The following is a 12,733-nucleotide window of genomic DNA, read 5'->3' as shown; positions in this document are numbered from 1 at the left end:
GGGATGGGATGGGATGGGATGGGATGGGATGGGATGGGATGGGATGGTTGCACAGTGTGGGAGGTATGCTGTAGGAGTGGAGGGTGCAGGAGGGATGCAAGGTGCAGGAGTGCATGGTGCAGGAGGGGTGCACAGTGCAGAGTGCAGCTGTTTGGGGCACAGCCGATGAGCTGCAGCCCCCCACACCTCTGCTCTCTCCCTGCAGCCTCTCTGTGCTCATAGCCACCTGGCCAAGACGTTGGGCTACCTGGAGTTGGGACCAGGGGGGCTCCTCAAGCACAGCCCCTATGGTGCCCTGAAGCCGCCCCCGGTGCTGCTGCCCGCAGAGCCCCCCCGCAGTCCCTGGGATTGGCAGCAAAATGGGACGGGCAGCGACCCGCCCAGCATCGCCCGCCGCAAACCCCCCCTGAAATCCTCCCGTTCCAAAAAGATCTTCGGCTGGGGCGACTTCTACGTCAGCATCCAAACCCTCAAATTCAGCCTTCTGTTGACGGGTAAAATTGTGGACCACGTCAATGGTACCTTCAGCGTCTACTTTCGTCACAACTCCTCCAGTCTCGGCAACGTGTCGGTCAGCATCGTCCCCCCCAGCAGGGCGGTGGGTTTCGAGGTGCTGCTGCCGGCCCAGCTCCCTCCTCCGCCTTTGCGCCCGGCTCCGGCCCAGCAAAGCACCCTTCCCGAGGGGAGATCCAAAGCTCTCAACTGCCACGTGGAATACGAGAAAACGGACCGCGCGAGGCGGAACCGTCCCTGCCTGTACGACCCCAGCAAGGTCTGCTTCACCGAGCACACGCAGAGCCGCGCCGCGTGGCTGTGCGCCAAGCCCTTCAAGGTCATCTGCATCTTTGTCTCCTTCCTCAGCATCGACTACAAGCTGGTGCAGAAGGTCTGCCCCGACTACAACTTCCAGCACGAGCATCCCTACTTCGGCTGAAATGGGGAGCGGGGAGGGAGGGGGGACGTCCACGTGGTGCTCTGTGCAGTGTGGGGGTCAGGGTCCCCATGGGGCTCTGTGCATTGCGGAAGGGTCCTCATGGGGCTCTGTGCCATGGCGGGGTTCCCATGGGGCTCAGTGCAATGCAGGGGGGTCCTCATGGGGGTGAATGCCAAGGAGGGGGGTCTCCATGGGGTTCTGTGCAACGCTGGGGGTCTCCACTGGGCTCAGTGCATTGCAGAAGGGTCCTCATTAGGCTCTCTGCACTGTGGGGGTCAGGATCCTCATGGGGGCTCTGTGCCGTGCTGGGGTGGAGGTCCCCATGGGGCTCAGTGTAATGTGGGGGGGTCCTCATGGGGTTCAGTGCCATGGTGGGGTGGTCCTCATGCTGCCCTGAGGAGCTTCACCCCGCACACAGAGACCCCCCCAGTGCTGTGAGCCCCCTGCCCACCTCGCAGCCCCTTCCCCCCCATCGTGTCAGAGCCGGGGCTGACTGGGTGGGGGTGCACTGAACAGGGAATGCTCCCGTGTTACTATGATGATGATGATGATGATGATGATGATGATGATAATTATTATTTTTAATAAAGAAAATGAAAACGGAAGAAAGAAAGAAACAAACAAACAAACAAACAAAGAATAAGAAAGAAAGAAAGAAAAAAAAAAAAAAAAAAGAAGTGGAAAATAAAAACCGAAAGAGCGGAAAAAGGGGGGCGGGGCGGAGAGGGGCGGACCGCAACCGCAGACCCTGCCCCTCGGCCCCCCCGGCCCCCCCGGCCCTTTCCCGGCTGCCCCGCAGCTCCGCCCCGGCCGTGTTGGTGGGGGCGGGGCGCGGACCGGGAGCTGCACCGCGATGTGGCCGCTGCGGGTGGGCACGGTGAGGTGGGATGGGGGGGTTCCCGTGGGTACGGGAGGGGGGGTCCCGGTATACCCGGTGTGTGTTGGGGGCGGGGGGGTCCCATTCCTTGTGCGGGTGCCGCTCCCGGGGTGGATGGCGGTGCTTCTACGGGGTCCGGTGCCCAGCGTTGGGGGAGGGGGGCACCTGAGTTCGGGGTGGGGGTCCCGGTGCCGCCTTCCCCCCCCCTTTCACCTCGCCCATCTCCTCTTGGCAGCCCCCGCCCCCACGCACACAGCTCGACCTTTGCATCCATCCCAAAGTCCCCGACCGCCCCCTCCCCCCAACCCCTCCTTTGTCCCCTCCTGCCCCCCCGTCTCTCTCCCCGGCCTTGGCCGCTGTCCCCACTGTGGGGCGATCCGGGGGGCGGCTCCGTTCTGTGCCCTCTCCGAGGCCGGGTGATGCAATGGGGCGGCGTCGGTTACATCACCTGCACGTGTGGGGCAGCACCGGGTTGACCCCTCAATGTGGGGGGGAGGGAGGAGAGGGGTGTCCGCCGTGCCCCCACGTGCACAGCGCCCACGTGCAGCCCTGTGCATGCACGCCGATCACCTGCAGCAGGTTGCTCCTTGCACGAGCATGCATCTCTTTGCACAAGCATGCAGCTCTGTGCATCCACATTCACTGCCTGCAGCAGGTTCTTCCTTGCACGAGCATACAGCTCTTTGCACAAGCGTGCAGCTCCATGCACCCACACTGTTGCTTTCAGCAGTTGGTCTTTGAACTGCCGTGCAGCTCTATGCACGCATGCTGGTCACCTGCAGCAAGTTGCTCTTTGCACAAGCATGCATGCATCTCTGTGCACACGCTTGTTGCCTGCAGCAGGTTCTGCCTTGTACAGGCATTCAAGCTCTGTGCTCACGCTTGTTGCGTGTAGCGGGTCACTCTTTGCACTAGCATGCTGCTCTTTGCACAGCCATGCAACTCTATGCATGCACACTAGTTGCCTGCAGCAGGTTGTTCCTTGCACAAGTTGCAGCTCCATGCATGCACCTGCGGGAGCTGAACCTGTGGGTCGCAGTGACCTCAGGATGGTCCCACTTGCTCCGTGTCACCCCCCCTCACACACCGCATCCCATGACGGGATGGGGGGCTGTTTGGGGGGTGTCAGGTGCAGCAGCTCAGCCCCTCCCCCTCCCCCGCAGGCCCTGCAGCGATGCATCCCTCGAGGTGCCTGCAGCTGGAGGGCGCAGCATGGAGCAGCGATGGCAGCCCCTGGCCATGCCCCCCCCCCCAGCTGGACGGGACAGGAGAGCCTTGCAGACAGCGACCCCGAAGTTTGGGGTTTGGTGCAGAAGGAAAAGGACCGGCAGTGCAGGGGGTTGGAGCTCATTGCATCCGAGGTGGGGAGCAGGATGTGCAGGGGGGGACATGGGGGGGATCCTGCAGCACCGAGCTGATGCTGAGCCTCCAACAAACCCCTCCTGGCCCAGAATTTCTGCAGCCGTGCAGCACTGGAAGCGTTGGGCTCCTGCCTTAATAATAAGTACTCAGAGGGGTACCCAGGAAAGAGGTAATGGGGGGGTGATGGGGGTGATGGGAGGGGGTGATGGGGTGAGGGATGGTGGGGGTTATGGGGAAGTGATGGGGAGGGGTGTGATGGGGGCGCGACGGGGTGGGGGATGATGGAGGAGCGATGGGGAGGTGATGGGAGGGGGTTATGGGGGGGGAATGATGGGGAGGGGGCAGATGGGCAAAGGATGATGGGGATGTGCTGGGGATGGGGGGGAGGGGGATGATGAGGAGAGGGAGATGGGGAGGGGGGTGGTGGGCAAAGAGTGATAGGGGGGTGATGGGGGTTATGGGGAGGGTGATGGGGAAAGGGATGGGGTGGTCATGGGGGTGAGGGAGGGGGGAGGGAGCTCAGGGGCAAAGAGTGATGGGGGGCAGGTGGGGAGGGGGTGATGAGGAGTGATGGGGAGGGGGGTGATGGGGAGTGATGGGGAGGGGGGTGATGGGGAAGGTGGGGAAGTAGGTGAAAGGAGGATGATGGGGAGGGTGATGGGGGGTGATGAGGGTGATGGGGAGGGGGGCGATGGGGGAGTGATAAGGTGGGGTGATGGGAGGGGTTGATGGGGTGGAGGGGTGATGGGGGCTGGTTAAGGTTGGTTAATGGCGGTGGGAGGTGATGGGAGGCACTGAGCCCCACCTGCCCGCATCCCCTCCCAAAAAAAGGTACTACGGGGGGGCCGAGGTGGTGGACCAGCTGGAACTGCTGTGCGAGCAGCGGGCGCTGGAGGCCTTCGACCTGGACCCGCAGCTGTGGGGGGTGAACGTGCAGCCCTACTCCGGCTCCCCGGCCAACTTCGCTGCTTACACTGCTGTGCTGCGACCCCACGACCGCCTGATGGGGCTGGATCTGCCCGACGGGGGCCAGTGGGTGCTGGGGGCAGTGGGGGGGTTGTGGGCTTGGGGGTTGGGGGTATAACCTGACACCATCCCGGACCCCCATCCCTGTGCCCTGCAGCCTCACACATGGATATATGACGGATGCTAAGAGGATCTCGGCCACGTCCATCTTCTTTGAGTCCATGCCCTATAAGCTCGATGTGAGTGCGGTGCGGCTGTGCGGGGGTCGGGAGGGGAATGGCTCAGCCACCTCCATGTGCTGCGTCCCGGGGCTGTGGGGCACTGCGAGGTGCTCCAGCAAGCCGTCTGTCCCTCTGTCTGTCTGTCTGACCCTCTGTTTGTTCTTCCATCCCTCTGTCCATCCATCTGGCCCTCGGTCTGTCCTTCTGTTTGTCCTTCCGTCCCTCTGTCCCTCCGTCCACCCCTCCATCCATCTGTCCCACCATCCCACTGACCATCCTTCTGTCCCTTTATCCCTTCATCTGCCCCTCCGTCCATCCCTCTGTCCATCCATCCATCCCCTCCATCCCTTCATCCATCTGTGTCTGTGTCCTCTGCCCATCCCTCTGTCTGTCCACCTGTCCATCCTTCTGTCCCTCCGTCCATCTCTCTGTCTCCATCTTTCCATCCATCCCTCCGTCCTTCTGTCCGTCCCTCTGTGTGCCATTTCATTCATCCATCCATCCCTTTCTTTGCCCCTCCATCCGTCTGTCCATCTGTCCATCCCTCCCAGCCTGCCACAGGTCTCATAGATTACGCTCAGCTGGAGGTGACGGCTCGTCTCTTCCGTCCCCGCATCATCATTGCCGGCACCAGCGCCTACGCGAGGCTCATTGACTACGGGCGTATGAAGAAGGTGGGGGGCTGATGGGGGGGGGTCTGTGGTGGGGTGGGTGCTGGTACAGGGTGGCTGCGAGTGGGGTGGGTGCTGGTGCGGGATGGGTGCTGCGCCGGGGCTGGTTGCTGACCTCCGTGCCCACAGCTGTGTGAGGAGCTGCGTGCCTTCCTGCTGGCTGACATGGCGCACATCAGCGGCTTGGTGGCTGCCAAAGTCGTCCCGTCGCCCTTTGAGCATGCAGACCTGGTGACCAGCACCACGCATAAGACGTTGCGCGGGGCCAGGTGGGGTGCAGGCCTGGAGCGCAGAGCGGAGCTGGGTGTTCGCGTTGGGTAGGGGGTGTGCCGTGGGCAGCTGGTGTGCTATGGGGCAGCCCCCAGGCCGTGGGGCGGGTGGCATGCTGAAGGCACTGTGCTATGGGGCGGCCTGTTGGCCATGGGGCAGGCAGCATGCTGCGGGCAGCCGGTTGGCCATGGGGCAGCGCTCTCCCCCCTGCAGGTCTGGCCTCATCTTCTACCGCAAGGGCGTGCACTGGGTGGAGCAGAAGACGGGCCGGCAGACGCTTTACGACCTGGAGGACAAAATCAACTTCGCCGTCTTCCCCTCGCTGCAGGGCGGGCCCCACAATCACGCCATTGCCGCCGTGGCCGTGGCCCTCAAACAGGTGTGGGGCAGCCGTGAGGCCTGGCGGGGCTGCTGTGGGGCTCTGTGCTGACGGCTGTGCTCGGCGTGCTCTCCCCCTCCCCCATCCCCATCCCCACATCCAGGCCAAGTCGCCCCAGTTCCGGCAGTACTGCCTGCAGGTGCTGCGCAACGCCAAGGCCATGGCCAGGGCTCTGCTGCAGCGCGGCTACACGCTGGTGTCAGGTAGGGTCTGCTGTGGGGAGGATGCGGCACTGCGGCGTGGGGGGCAGGAGTCTGATGGGGGATGGGGGGCTGGTGGGGGATGGGGGTCTGATGTAGGGTGGAGGTCTGATGTGGAGCAGGGGTCTGATAGGGGTGGGGGTCTAATTGGGGACAGGGGTCTGTTGGGAGGTAGGAGTCTGATGTGGGGTCTGGTAGGGGCTGGGGTCTAATATGGGGCAGGGTCTGATGGGGGGGCAGGGGTCTGATGGAGGATGGGGGTCTGTTGGGGGTCTGAGATCTGATTGGGGGGGGGTCTGATGGGGGCACGGGGCTGGTGGGGGATGGGGGTCTGATGGAGGATGGGGGTCCGGTGTGGGGCAGGCCGCCTGTCGCTCAGCTCTCCCTGGGCTCCCAGGGGGCACCGACAACCACCTGGTCTTGGTGGACCTGCGGCCCAAAGGCATCGATGGAGCCCGGGCTGAGCGCGTCCTGGAGCTTGTCTCCATCACAGCCAACAAGAACACCTGCCCAGGGGACCGGAGCGCCCTCACCCCTGGGGGGCTGCGCCTGGGTGAGGGGCAGCCCCTTCCCCCCTGCGTGTCACCCCTCTGTGGGATTTGGGGCTGCTTTGTGGCTTGGAGGGCAGGACCCCAAAGGGACATTGGGGTCCCCTTGGTGGGTTTGGTTCCCTTCAATGGATTTGGGTCCTTTTGATGGATTTGGGGCCCCCTTGGTGGGTTTGGGTCCCCCATAGTGAGTTTGGGGTCTCTTTGGTGGGTCTGAATCCCCTTTGGCATGTTTTGGTCCCCCTTTGGTGAGTTTGGGGACCCCCATTGTCAGTTTGGTGTCCCCTTAGTGCGTCTGGCTTCTCTGGGTGAATTTGGTGTCCCTTTGGTGGGTCTGGGTCCCTCTCAATGGTTTTGGGTCCCCCAAGGTGAGTTTGGGGTCCCTCTTTGGTGGGTTTTGGTTTCCTATAGTGAGTTCGGAGTCCCCTGGATGTATTTGGGTCCCTTGGGTTGATGTGGGTCCTCCCCAGCCGCTCCCCCCGCCTCACCCCCTAACAATCCCCTCTGCCCCCAGGGACACCCGCGCTGACTTCGCGTGGCTTCGGGGAGGAGGACTTCCATAAAGTGGTGGAGTTCATCGACGAGGGCATTGCGGTGGCCTTGGATGTGAAGAGCAAAACCAGTAAGAGACCCCCAACCCCCTCTCAACCCCAAACTGGACAGCACTGGGCGGGATGGATGGGGGGTGGGCTGCTGCTATGCTTCCCCCACAACCCCAAACATGGGCAAGGGGCTGCAGATGGGCCTGGATGGATGGATGGATGGGGGGCTGCTGTTTTTCTCCCACCCCACCCTTAAATGTGGGCATGGGGCTACAGCCAGGCGGGATGCATTGGAGGCTGCTGTGGCCCCCCTTCCCAAACCCCACATCCAACCCTCCCCCAGGTAAACTTGCAGACTTCCAGGCCTTCCTGCTGCGGGATGCAGAGACGCAGCAGCGCTTGGCGGAGCTCCGCCGACGCGTGGAGAGCTTCGCCCGCGCCTTCCCCATGCCCGGCTTCAGCGACCACTGAGTGGGACCCCCCCCACGCTGGGGGGGTCATGGGGGTATCATCCCCCCCCACTGCTGCACTTAAGCCCCTCGATTTGGGGTTCCCTTCCCCCCGTTTAGTGTTAAGGTGTAGGGACCAATCGCTATGGGGTGGGACAGCTCCCACCCACCCCTCTGCCTCCTCTGCCTCCCCCCCCTTACCTCTTTTCTATGGGGGAGGGGGAGTTGCTAATAAAAGTGGGGGGGCAGAGCCTGCGTGTGTGGAGGTGTGTGTGATGGGCGAGTGGGGCAGGCACTCCCCTGCTGTCCCCCATTGCCCCCTATACTTCAGTGCCTGTCCCACTCCGGTGTCCCTTCCACCCCAGTGCCCCCCCCTACCCCAGAACCCCCACCATTATGCCAGTACCCCCCATACCCCAGTGCCCCCCTTGCCTCCCCCCTTAGCCCATTGCCCCCCTCCCCTACCCCATTGGCCCCCCTTGCCCCATTAATTGACCTCCCACCTCACTGCCCCCGTCCCATACCCCAATTGCCCCCCCTTACCCCATTGCCCCCCCCCCACCTGAAGGCAGCCTACCCCTCTGCCCACGCCAGACATCAGCCCGCCTCTCTCCAACCCCATTGGCCAAAGCAAACCACACAGCAGCAGCCAGGACCCCCCCCACTCCCCAGCCCCCCCCAGGCCGTGTCATGCTGCACGTAATTCACATTTTGGAGGGGGGCTGGGGGCAGGACGGGACACATGAATGCACTGCGGGCATTTGCTTCGCTTCCCATCCCCATTTCCTGCTTCACCTCCTGGGGGCCGGGACCCTGGTGAGCCCCCCCAAGCGTGGGAGAGCGGAAGCACAGGGCTGGGGGGGCCAGAGCCCCCCCCTCCCCCCCAAGCCCTTATGGGGACACTGTGAGCCTGGGAAACCAGACTGCACCCCCCTGGGAGTTTATTGCTGCCCGGTTCATGCAGGAGGCGTGAGCTGGGGGGGGAACAAGGAGCGCAACGTGGGGGGGGTTGCAGGGCGGCTGCGTGGGGCTGCTCAGAAGCTGGGCCGCTCCTTCTTGAGGTTCTTGTAGTCGGTGGAAACCGCTATGAACTGCAAAGAGCAGAGAGGTGAGAGGGGCTGCACTCCCCTGCAGAGCCCCCCCCGCCCCCCCCCGTCCATCCCACTGCTCACTTTGTACTGGTCGGTGGGGCCCAGCTTGTTCCACGGCTCAGGGTTATTCTTTCGGTCCCAGCTGCAAGAAGCAGTGGGACTGTCGGCACACAGCAGCTGTGTGGGGGGGAGGGGGCAGGACCCCCGCACCCCGTAAGCACCCCCAGGCTAATGGGCACCCTACAGCCCCATAAGCACCCCCCAGCTCCACAGGTCCCCACCAGCCCCATAGGCGCCCCTAGTCCCCATATGCACCCCCAGCCCTGTAGGCTCCCCATTCTGCCCCTGCGGGCTCCATGCAGTGACAACCCAGCTCCATCTTGAGGGCCGAGGGCTGTGCCCAGCTTTGAACCACAGGCAGTAGTGGGATGGGTCCCGGTTGGCCGTAACTCCTGCCATTGACTGGGGGGGCACACCTGGTCCTGTGCCCTCCTCCCATAGGTCCTCACTGTGCTGCCTCCCACCGATCCCATCCTTGCTCCCCCTTCCATCCCTGCTGTCTGTCCGCCCGTCCATCACTCAGGCCATCAGTCCCTGTCCATCTGTCCATCACCATCTGCCCTCTGTCCATCATCACTGTCTGTCCATCTATCACATCCCTCTCTGCTTCACCTCCCCCCTCCTCCAAGCCTACATCCTCAGAGCTGAAGCGGTCCTTAAACCCCACCCCCAGCCCCACATCTTCAGGGCTGGAGGGGTCCTTAAACCTCCCCCTCCAAATCCACATCTCCAGAGCTGGAGGTGTCCTCACAGTCCCCCCAACCCCCCCTCTCCAACCCCACATTCCCAGGGCCGGAGGGGTCCTGAAACCCCACGTGCTGGGGTAGAACAGGGGGTCCCCCCTCACCTCTCACCCCCTGGTGCTTCCAGGGGGTGTCAGAGCACTGTGACCCCCCCGTGCCCCATACCTGATGTCGGGGCTGTACAGTGCCAACCTGAGCAGGTACAGCACGGCGCTGCCCAGCCCCACGCTGATGAAGCCAATGAGGGGAACGAGCTGCAGGGAGAGGGAGAGAGATGAAAAATACCCCCAATAAAATGAATATTTATCAGGGCGGCTGGAGAGTGAAAGGGAGAGCTGACAACGCCGGGAGATTTACAGGGGAAATATGGCAGAGCAATCCTGTAGCGGGGCTGCAGTACACAGTGTAGCTGTCAGCTTGAGTGACTGAATTAAAAGAGGGAGAGAAAAATCGGCTCATGGTGGAGAGGAATTGGGCTCGGAATGAGAAATCACTTCCTTCCCTCCTGCACTGCATCCAATCCTGCGCTGCATCCATTTCTGCACCGCATCCCCTCCTGCACCACGTCCTGCCCTGCGTCCCTTCCTGCACTGCATCCCGTACTGCACTGTTCTGCCTTGCACTGCTCTCCCGCACCACACCGCCTCCTGCACTGCATCCCCACCACCACCACGTACCCTCCTGCACCCCTCCCTTCCTTCATTGCATCCCCTTCTGCACCACATCCACTCCTGCACCACGTCCCTGCACCGTGTTCTGCCCTGCACCACACTCCCTCCAGCACTGCTCCCCTCTATGCTGCATCCCTGCCCTGCACTGCATCCCCTCCACCAGATCCCCTCCTGAACTGCATCCCATCCTGCACCATGTCCCACCCGTACCCTCCTGCCATGCACTGCATCTCCTGCATTGCATCCATTCCTGCCCCACGCCCCCTCCATCCCTGCACATCCTTCTGCCCTCCCACCTTCCCCCACCAGCTGCTGGATGCTTCCAGCCGCCTGCAGCTCCGGACAACAACACGGGGGGAGGCACTCAGTGCTCCCCCCCCCCACCAACGCCACCACATCCTCATGGCACCGATCCGAGAGCACACAAAGCCCTCATCGCTCCATCACGCAGAGCGGAGCTCGGGCTGCCCACCACCTCCCCTCCTCGTGCTGCCGTTCCGCGCTGCCCGGGGGGACGCGGCCTCAATCGCGGTGGATCCGCAGCGCTGCTGACCTCCCCCGAATCGCGGTGCTGCCGGAGTAATGAGGCTCTGTCAGTGCTCACCCCTGGGACGCCAGCCGCGGCCGTTTGCTCTCCGTGCCCATTAAACGGCACCGCTTTTCTTTGCCCACACCTGAGCTCGGCTGTGGACCAGCAGCATCGCTTGGCCACACGTTTCCTGCTGCCCTCCTGCCTCAGTTTCCCACTTGTGCGAGGACGGATGGCTGGAACCGTCTCCTGTCTGCTCCTTTACCACACTCTGCTATGTGGCTGTGGTCCCCGTCCCCCCCCGCTCACCCTCCACCCCATCGTGCTGCACCCCCACCCCATTTGACCCCCATGGCCGCAGCTTTGGAGCTCAGAGCCATCAGCAGCTGTTGTCTGTGCCTCCATGTGCCCATCATCACCATCTGCTGCTGACACCTTCTGCCTAATTAACGCCTCGGAAGAACTAAGGGGCCAACCCCCCCCTCCCCAAATAAATAAGACATTGTGAGTGATGACCGTAGGCTTACAGCCCCACAGAACCGTTCAGGAGGGCTCAATCCGAGCCCCAGTGGTGGGACTGCAGTGCACTCCCACCCCACAACCATCACTGGGATCCCCACAGGGCTCTGCTGCTGCACCCATTGCAAACGAGCGCAGGTGAATCTGGGCAGTCTCTGCCAACGGGCAGCTGCTGCGGGGCTGAGGCGCTCCCAATGCAGTGCAATGCGTCTGCAGTGCCACGCTGCTCTCCGTGCCCCTCCGCGCAACCCCTGCAGCTGTTGGTGGCTACTTCAGGGCTTCCAGCACCGGCAGTGGGACCGTTAGTTCCCCCCCACAGGGACATTGAGGTGTGAGCAGTTCCACGTCCCGCTGTGCGGCTCCACATCACCCCATAGCACGGTGCCCCCGCCCCATCGCAGTGCCCGTCATCTTTTCCAGCCTGGCAACGCCGCTCCTCGCACCGCTGCCAAATGCCGACGTGACTCAGAGCCACACTCAGCCAGAGCCCTGTGCACGTCCCCAGTCCTGGGGGGGAGTTGGGGGCTGGGACCCCCCCCCATAGGGCTCCTGGAATGGGGGGGCCTCGCTTAGCTGGGGGGTTTTGGGGGGGATCTGGTGGGCTGTGGCTTTGTGTGCAAATGCTCTGCTTGTGTCGGTGGGGATGGGGGTGGATCAGAGGTGGGGGTGCTGCCCCAAACCTGGGCTGTGGGGTCGGATAGGGCTCCGATTAAATTCCTCTTCATGTCCCCTCCAGAGGGGTCTCCAAATCAGGGGGATGTGAGGTGAGGGTGGATGTGAGCAGCCGCAAGCACACAGAGCACAACCCAGTGCCACGCTGCAGCCCTGAGGTGTCAGATGGAGGGTATGGGGTCAGTTGGGAGACACGAGGTCAGTAAGAGCCTGCAGCACCCCAATAGGGTCAAACGTGGGGTGCGGGGTGGGTCAGGAGGGCTGTGCTGCACCCCAAAGGGGTCAGATGTGGGGCACAGAGTGGGTTAGGAGTATCCTGCAACACCACAGTGGGGTCAGATGCGGGTATGAGGTGGGTTAGGACTGTGCTGCACCTCAATAGGGTCAGATGTGGGTATGAGGTCAGGCAGACACTGCAGCACCCCAGTATGGTTGGATATAGGGTATGGAGTGGGGCAGGAGGACCCTGCTGAACCCAATGGGGTCAGATGTGGGGTGCCAGGTGGGTCAGATGTTGAGTAGTGGGGTGGATCAGGAGGTCCATGCTGCACCCTTGAGGGGTCAGATGTGGGGCGCAGGGTGGGATGGGACCTCCAGCACGTGGGGGATGCTGAGAGCTGGGAGGGGGGTTGAGGGCAGGGAACAGCCCTGAGGGGGCACAGAGAGGGATATGTGGGGATGGGGAAGGCAGCAGGGGGTGGAGAAGGAGTTGGGGAGGAGGAAGTGGGAGCAGATCCAGGGAGGGGAGAAACCCCCTGGGATGGGGGGGGAGTCCCGGGGTGTAGGGAGTCCGGAGGGTGGGGGGGGGGTCTCACTCACGCCCGGGTGCCGCTTGACGTGCCGGGAGAACATCGCTCCGAGCAGAGCGCCCTTCATGGCCGAGCCGGAGGAGCTGCGGGTGGGGAACGGAGCTGCGGGGATGGGACGGACGGGGCGGGACTGGACGGACGAAGAACCCACAGGGCACGGCCTTCACACGGCTCCCCCCCCCAGCCACCCTCCCCCGCATCCTCTTCCCCTCCTCTCTCC

At 63.2% G+C, this 12,733-nt stretch overlaps 3 protein-coding genes across 4 annotated transcripts; 2 read left to right on the top strand and 1 right to left on the bottom strand.

Moving 5' to 3' along the window:
- Window positions 1-205: 205 nt before the first annotated feature.
- Window positions 206-934, top strand: NXPH4 (neurexophilin 4; the record flags this gene model as incomplete). The annotated part of the gene is made up of 1 exon (XM_042813086.1): window positions 206-934. A coding segment is annotated over one exon (729 nt), but the record flags the coding sequence as incomplete, so codon positions are not given.
- Window positions 935-1,739: 805 nt separating this feature from the next.
- On the top strand, window positions 1,740-7,669 carry SHMT2 (serine hydroxymethyltransferase 2). 2 transcript variants are annotated; one of them, XM_042813087.1, is made up of 12 exons: window positions 1,740-1,811; window positions 2,975-3,172; window positions 3,263-3,342; window positions 4,005-4,205; window positions 4,297-4,378; window positions 4,912-5,034; window positions 5,161-5,300; window positions 5,515-5,680; window positions 5,784-5,883; window positions 6,278-6,433; window positions 6,943-7,050; window positions 7,314-7,669. In XM_042813087.1, the coding sequence occupies exons 1-12, from the start codon at window positions 1,788-1,790 to the stop codon at window positions 7,439-7,441; spliced, it is 1,506 nt and encodes a 501-aa protein (XP_042669021.1). In that variant the 5' UTR covers window positions 1,740-1,787; the 3' UTR covers window positions 7,442-7,669. The 2 variants fall into 2 exon arrangements, with proteins under 2 accessions (XP_042669021.1, XP_042669022.1); XM_042813088.1 differs by having other exon boundaries at window positions 1,773-1,802.
- Window positions 7,670-8,358: 689 nt separating this feature from the next.
- On the bottom strand, window positions 8,359-12,580 carry NDUFA4L2 (NDUFA4 mitochondrial complex associated like 2). Its single transcript, XM_042813089.1, has 4 exons — window positions 12,524-12,580; window positions 9,479-9,567; window positions 8,592-8,652; window positions 8,359-8,510 (listed from the first exon to the last, which is right to left on the bottom strand). Exons 1-4 carry the CDS (start codon window positions 12,578-12,580, stop codon window positions 8,454-8,456), a joined length of 264 nt encoding a protein of 87 aa, XP_042669023.1. The 3' UTR covers window positions 8,359-8,453.
- Window positions 12,581-12,733: the final 153 nt, after the last annotated feature.

Source organism: Centrocercus urophasianus, unplaced genomic scaffold, assembly GCF_019232065.1.
Source record: "Centrocercus urophasianus isolate 14NV4802_14NV808 unplaced genomic scaffold, USGS_Curo_1.0 seq_1369, whole genome shotgun sequence".
Classification (NCBI taxonomy): domain Eukaryota; kingdom Metazoa; phylum Chordata; class Aves; order Galliformes; family Phasianidae; genus Centrocercus; species Centrocercus urophasianus.
Note: the sequence above shows the minus strand (reverse complement) of the source record. Positions and strands in the feature narration are given on the sequence as shown.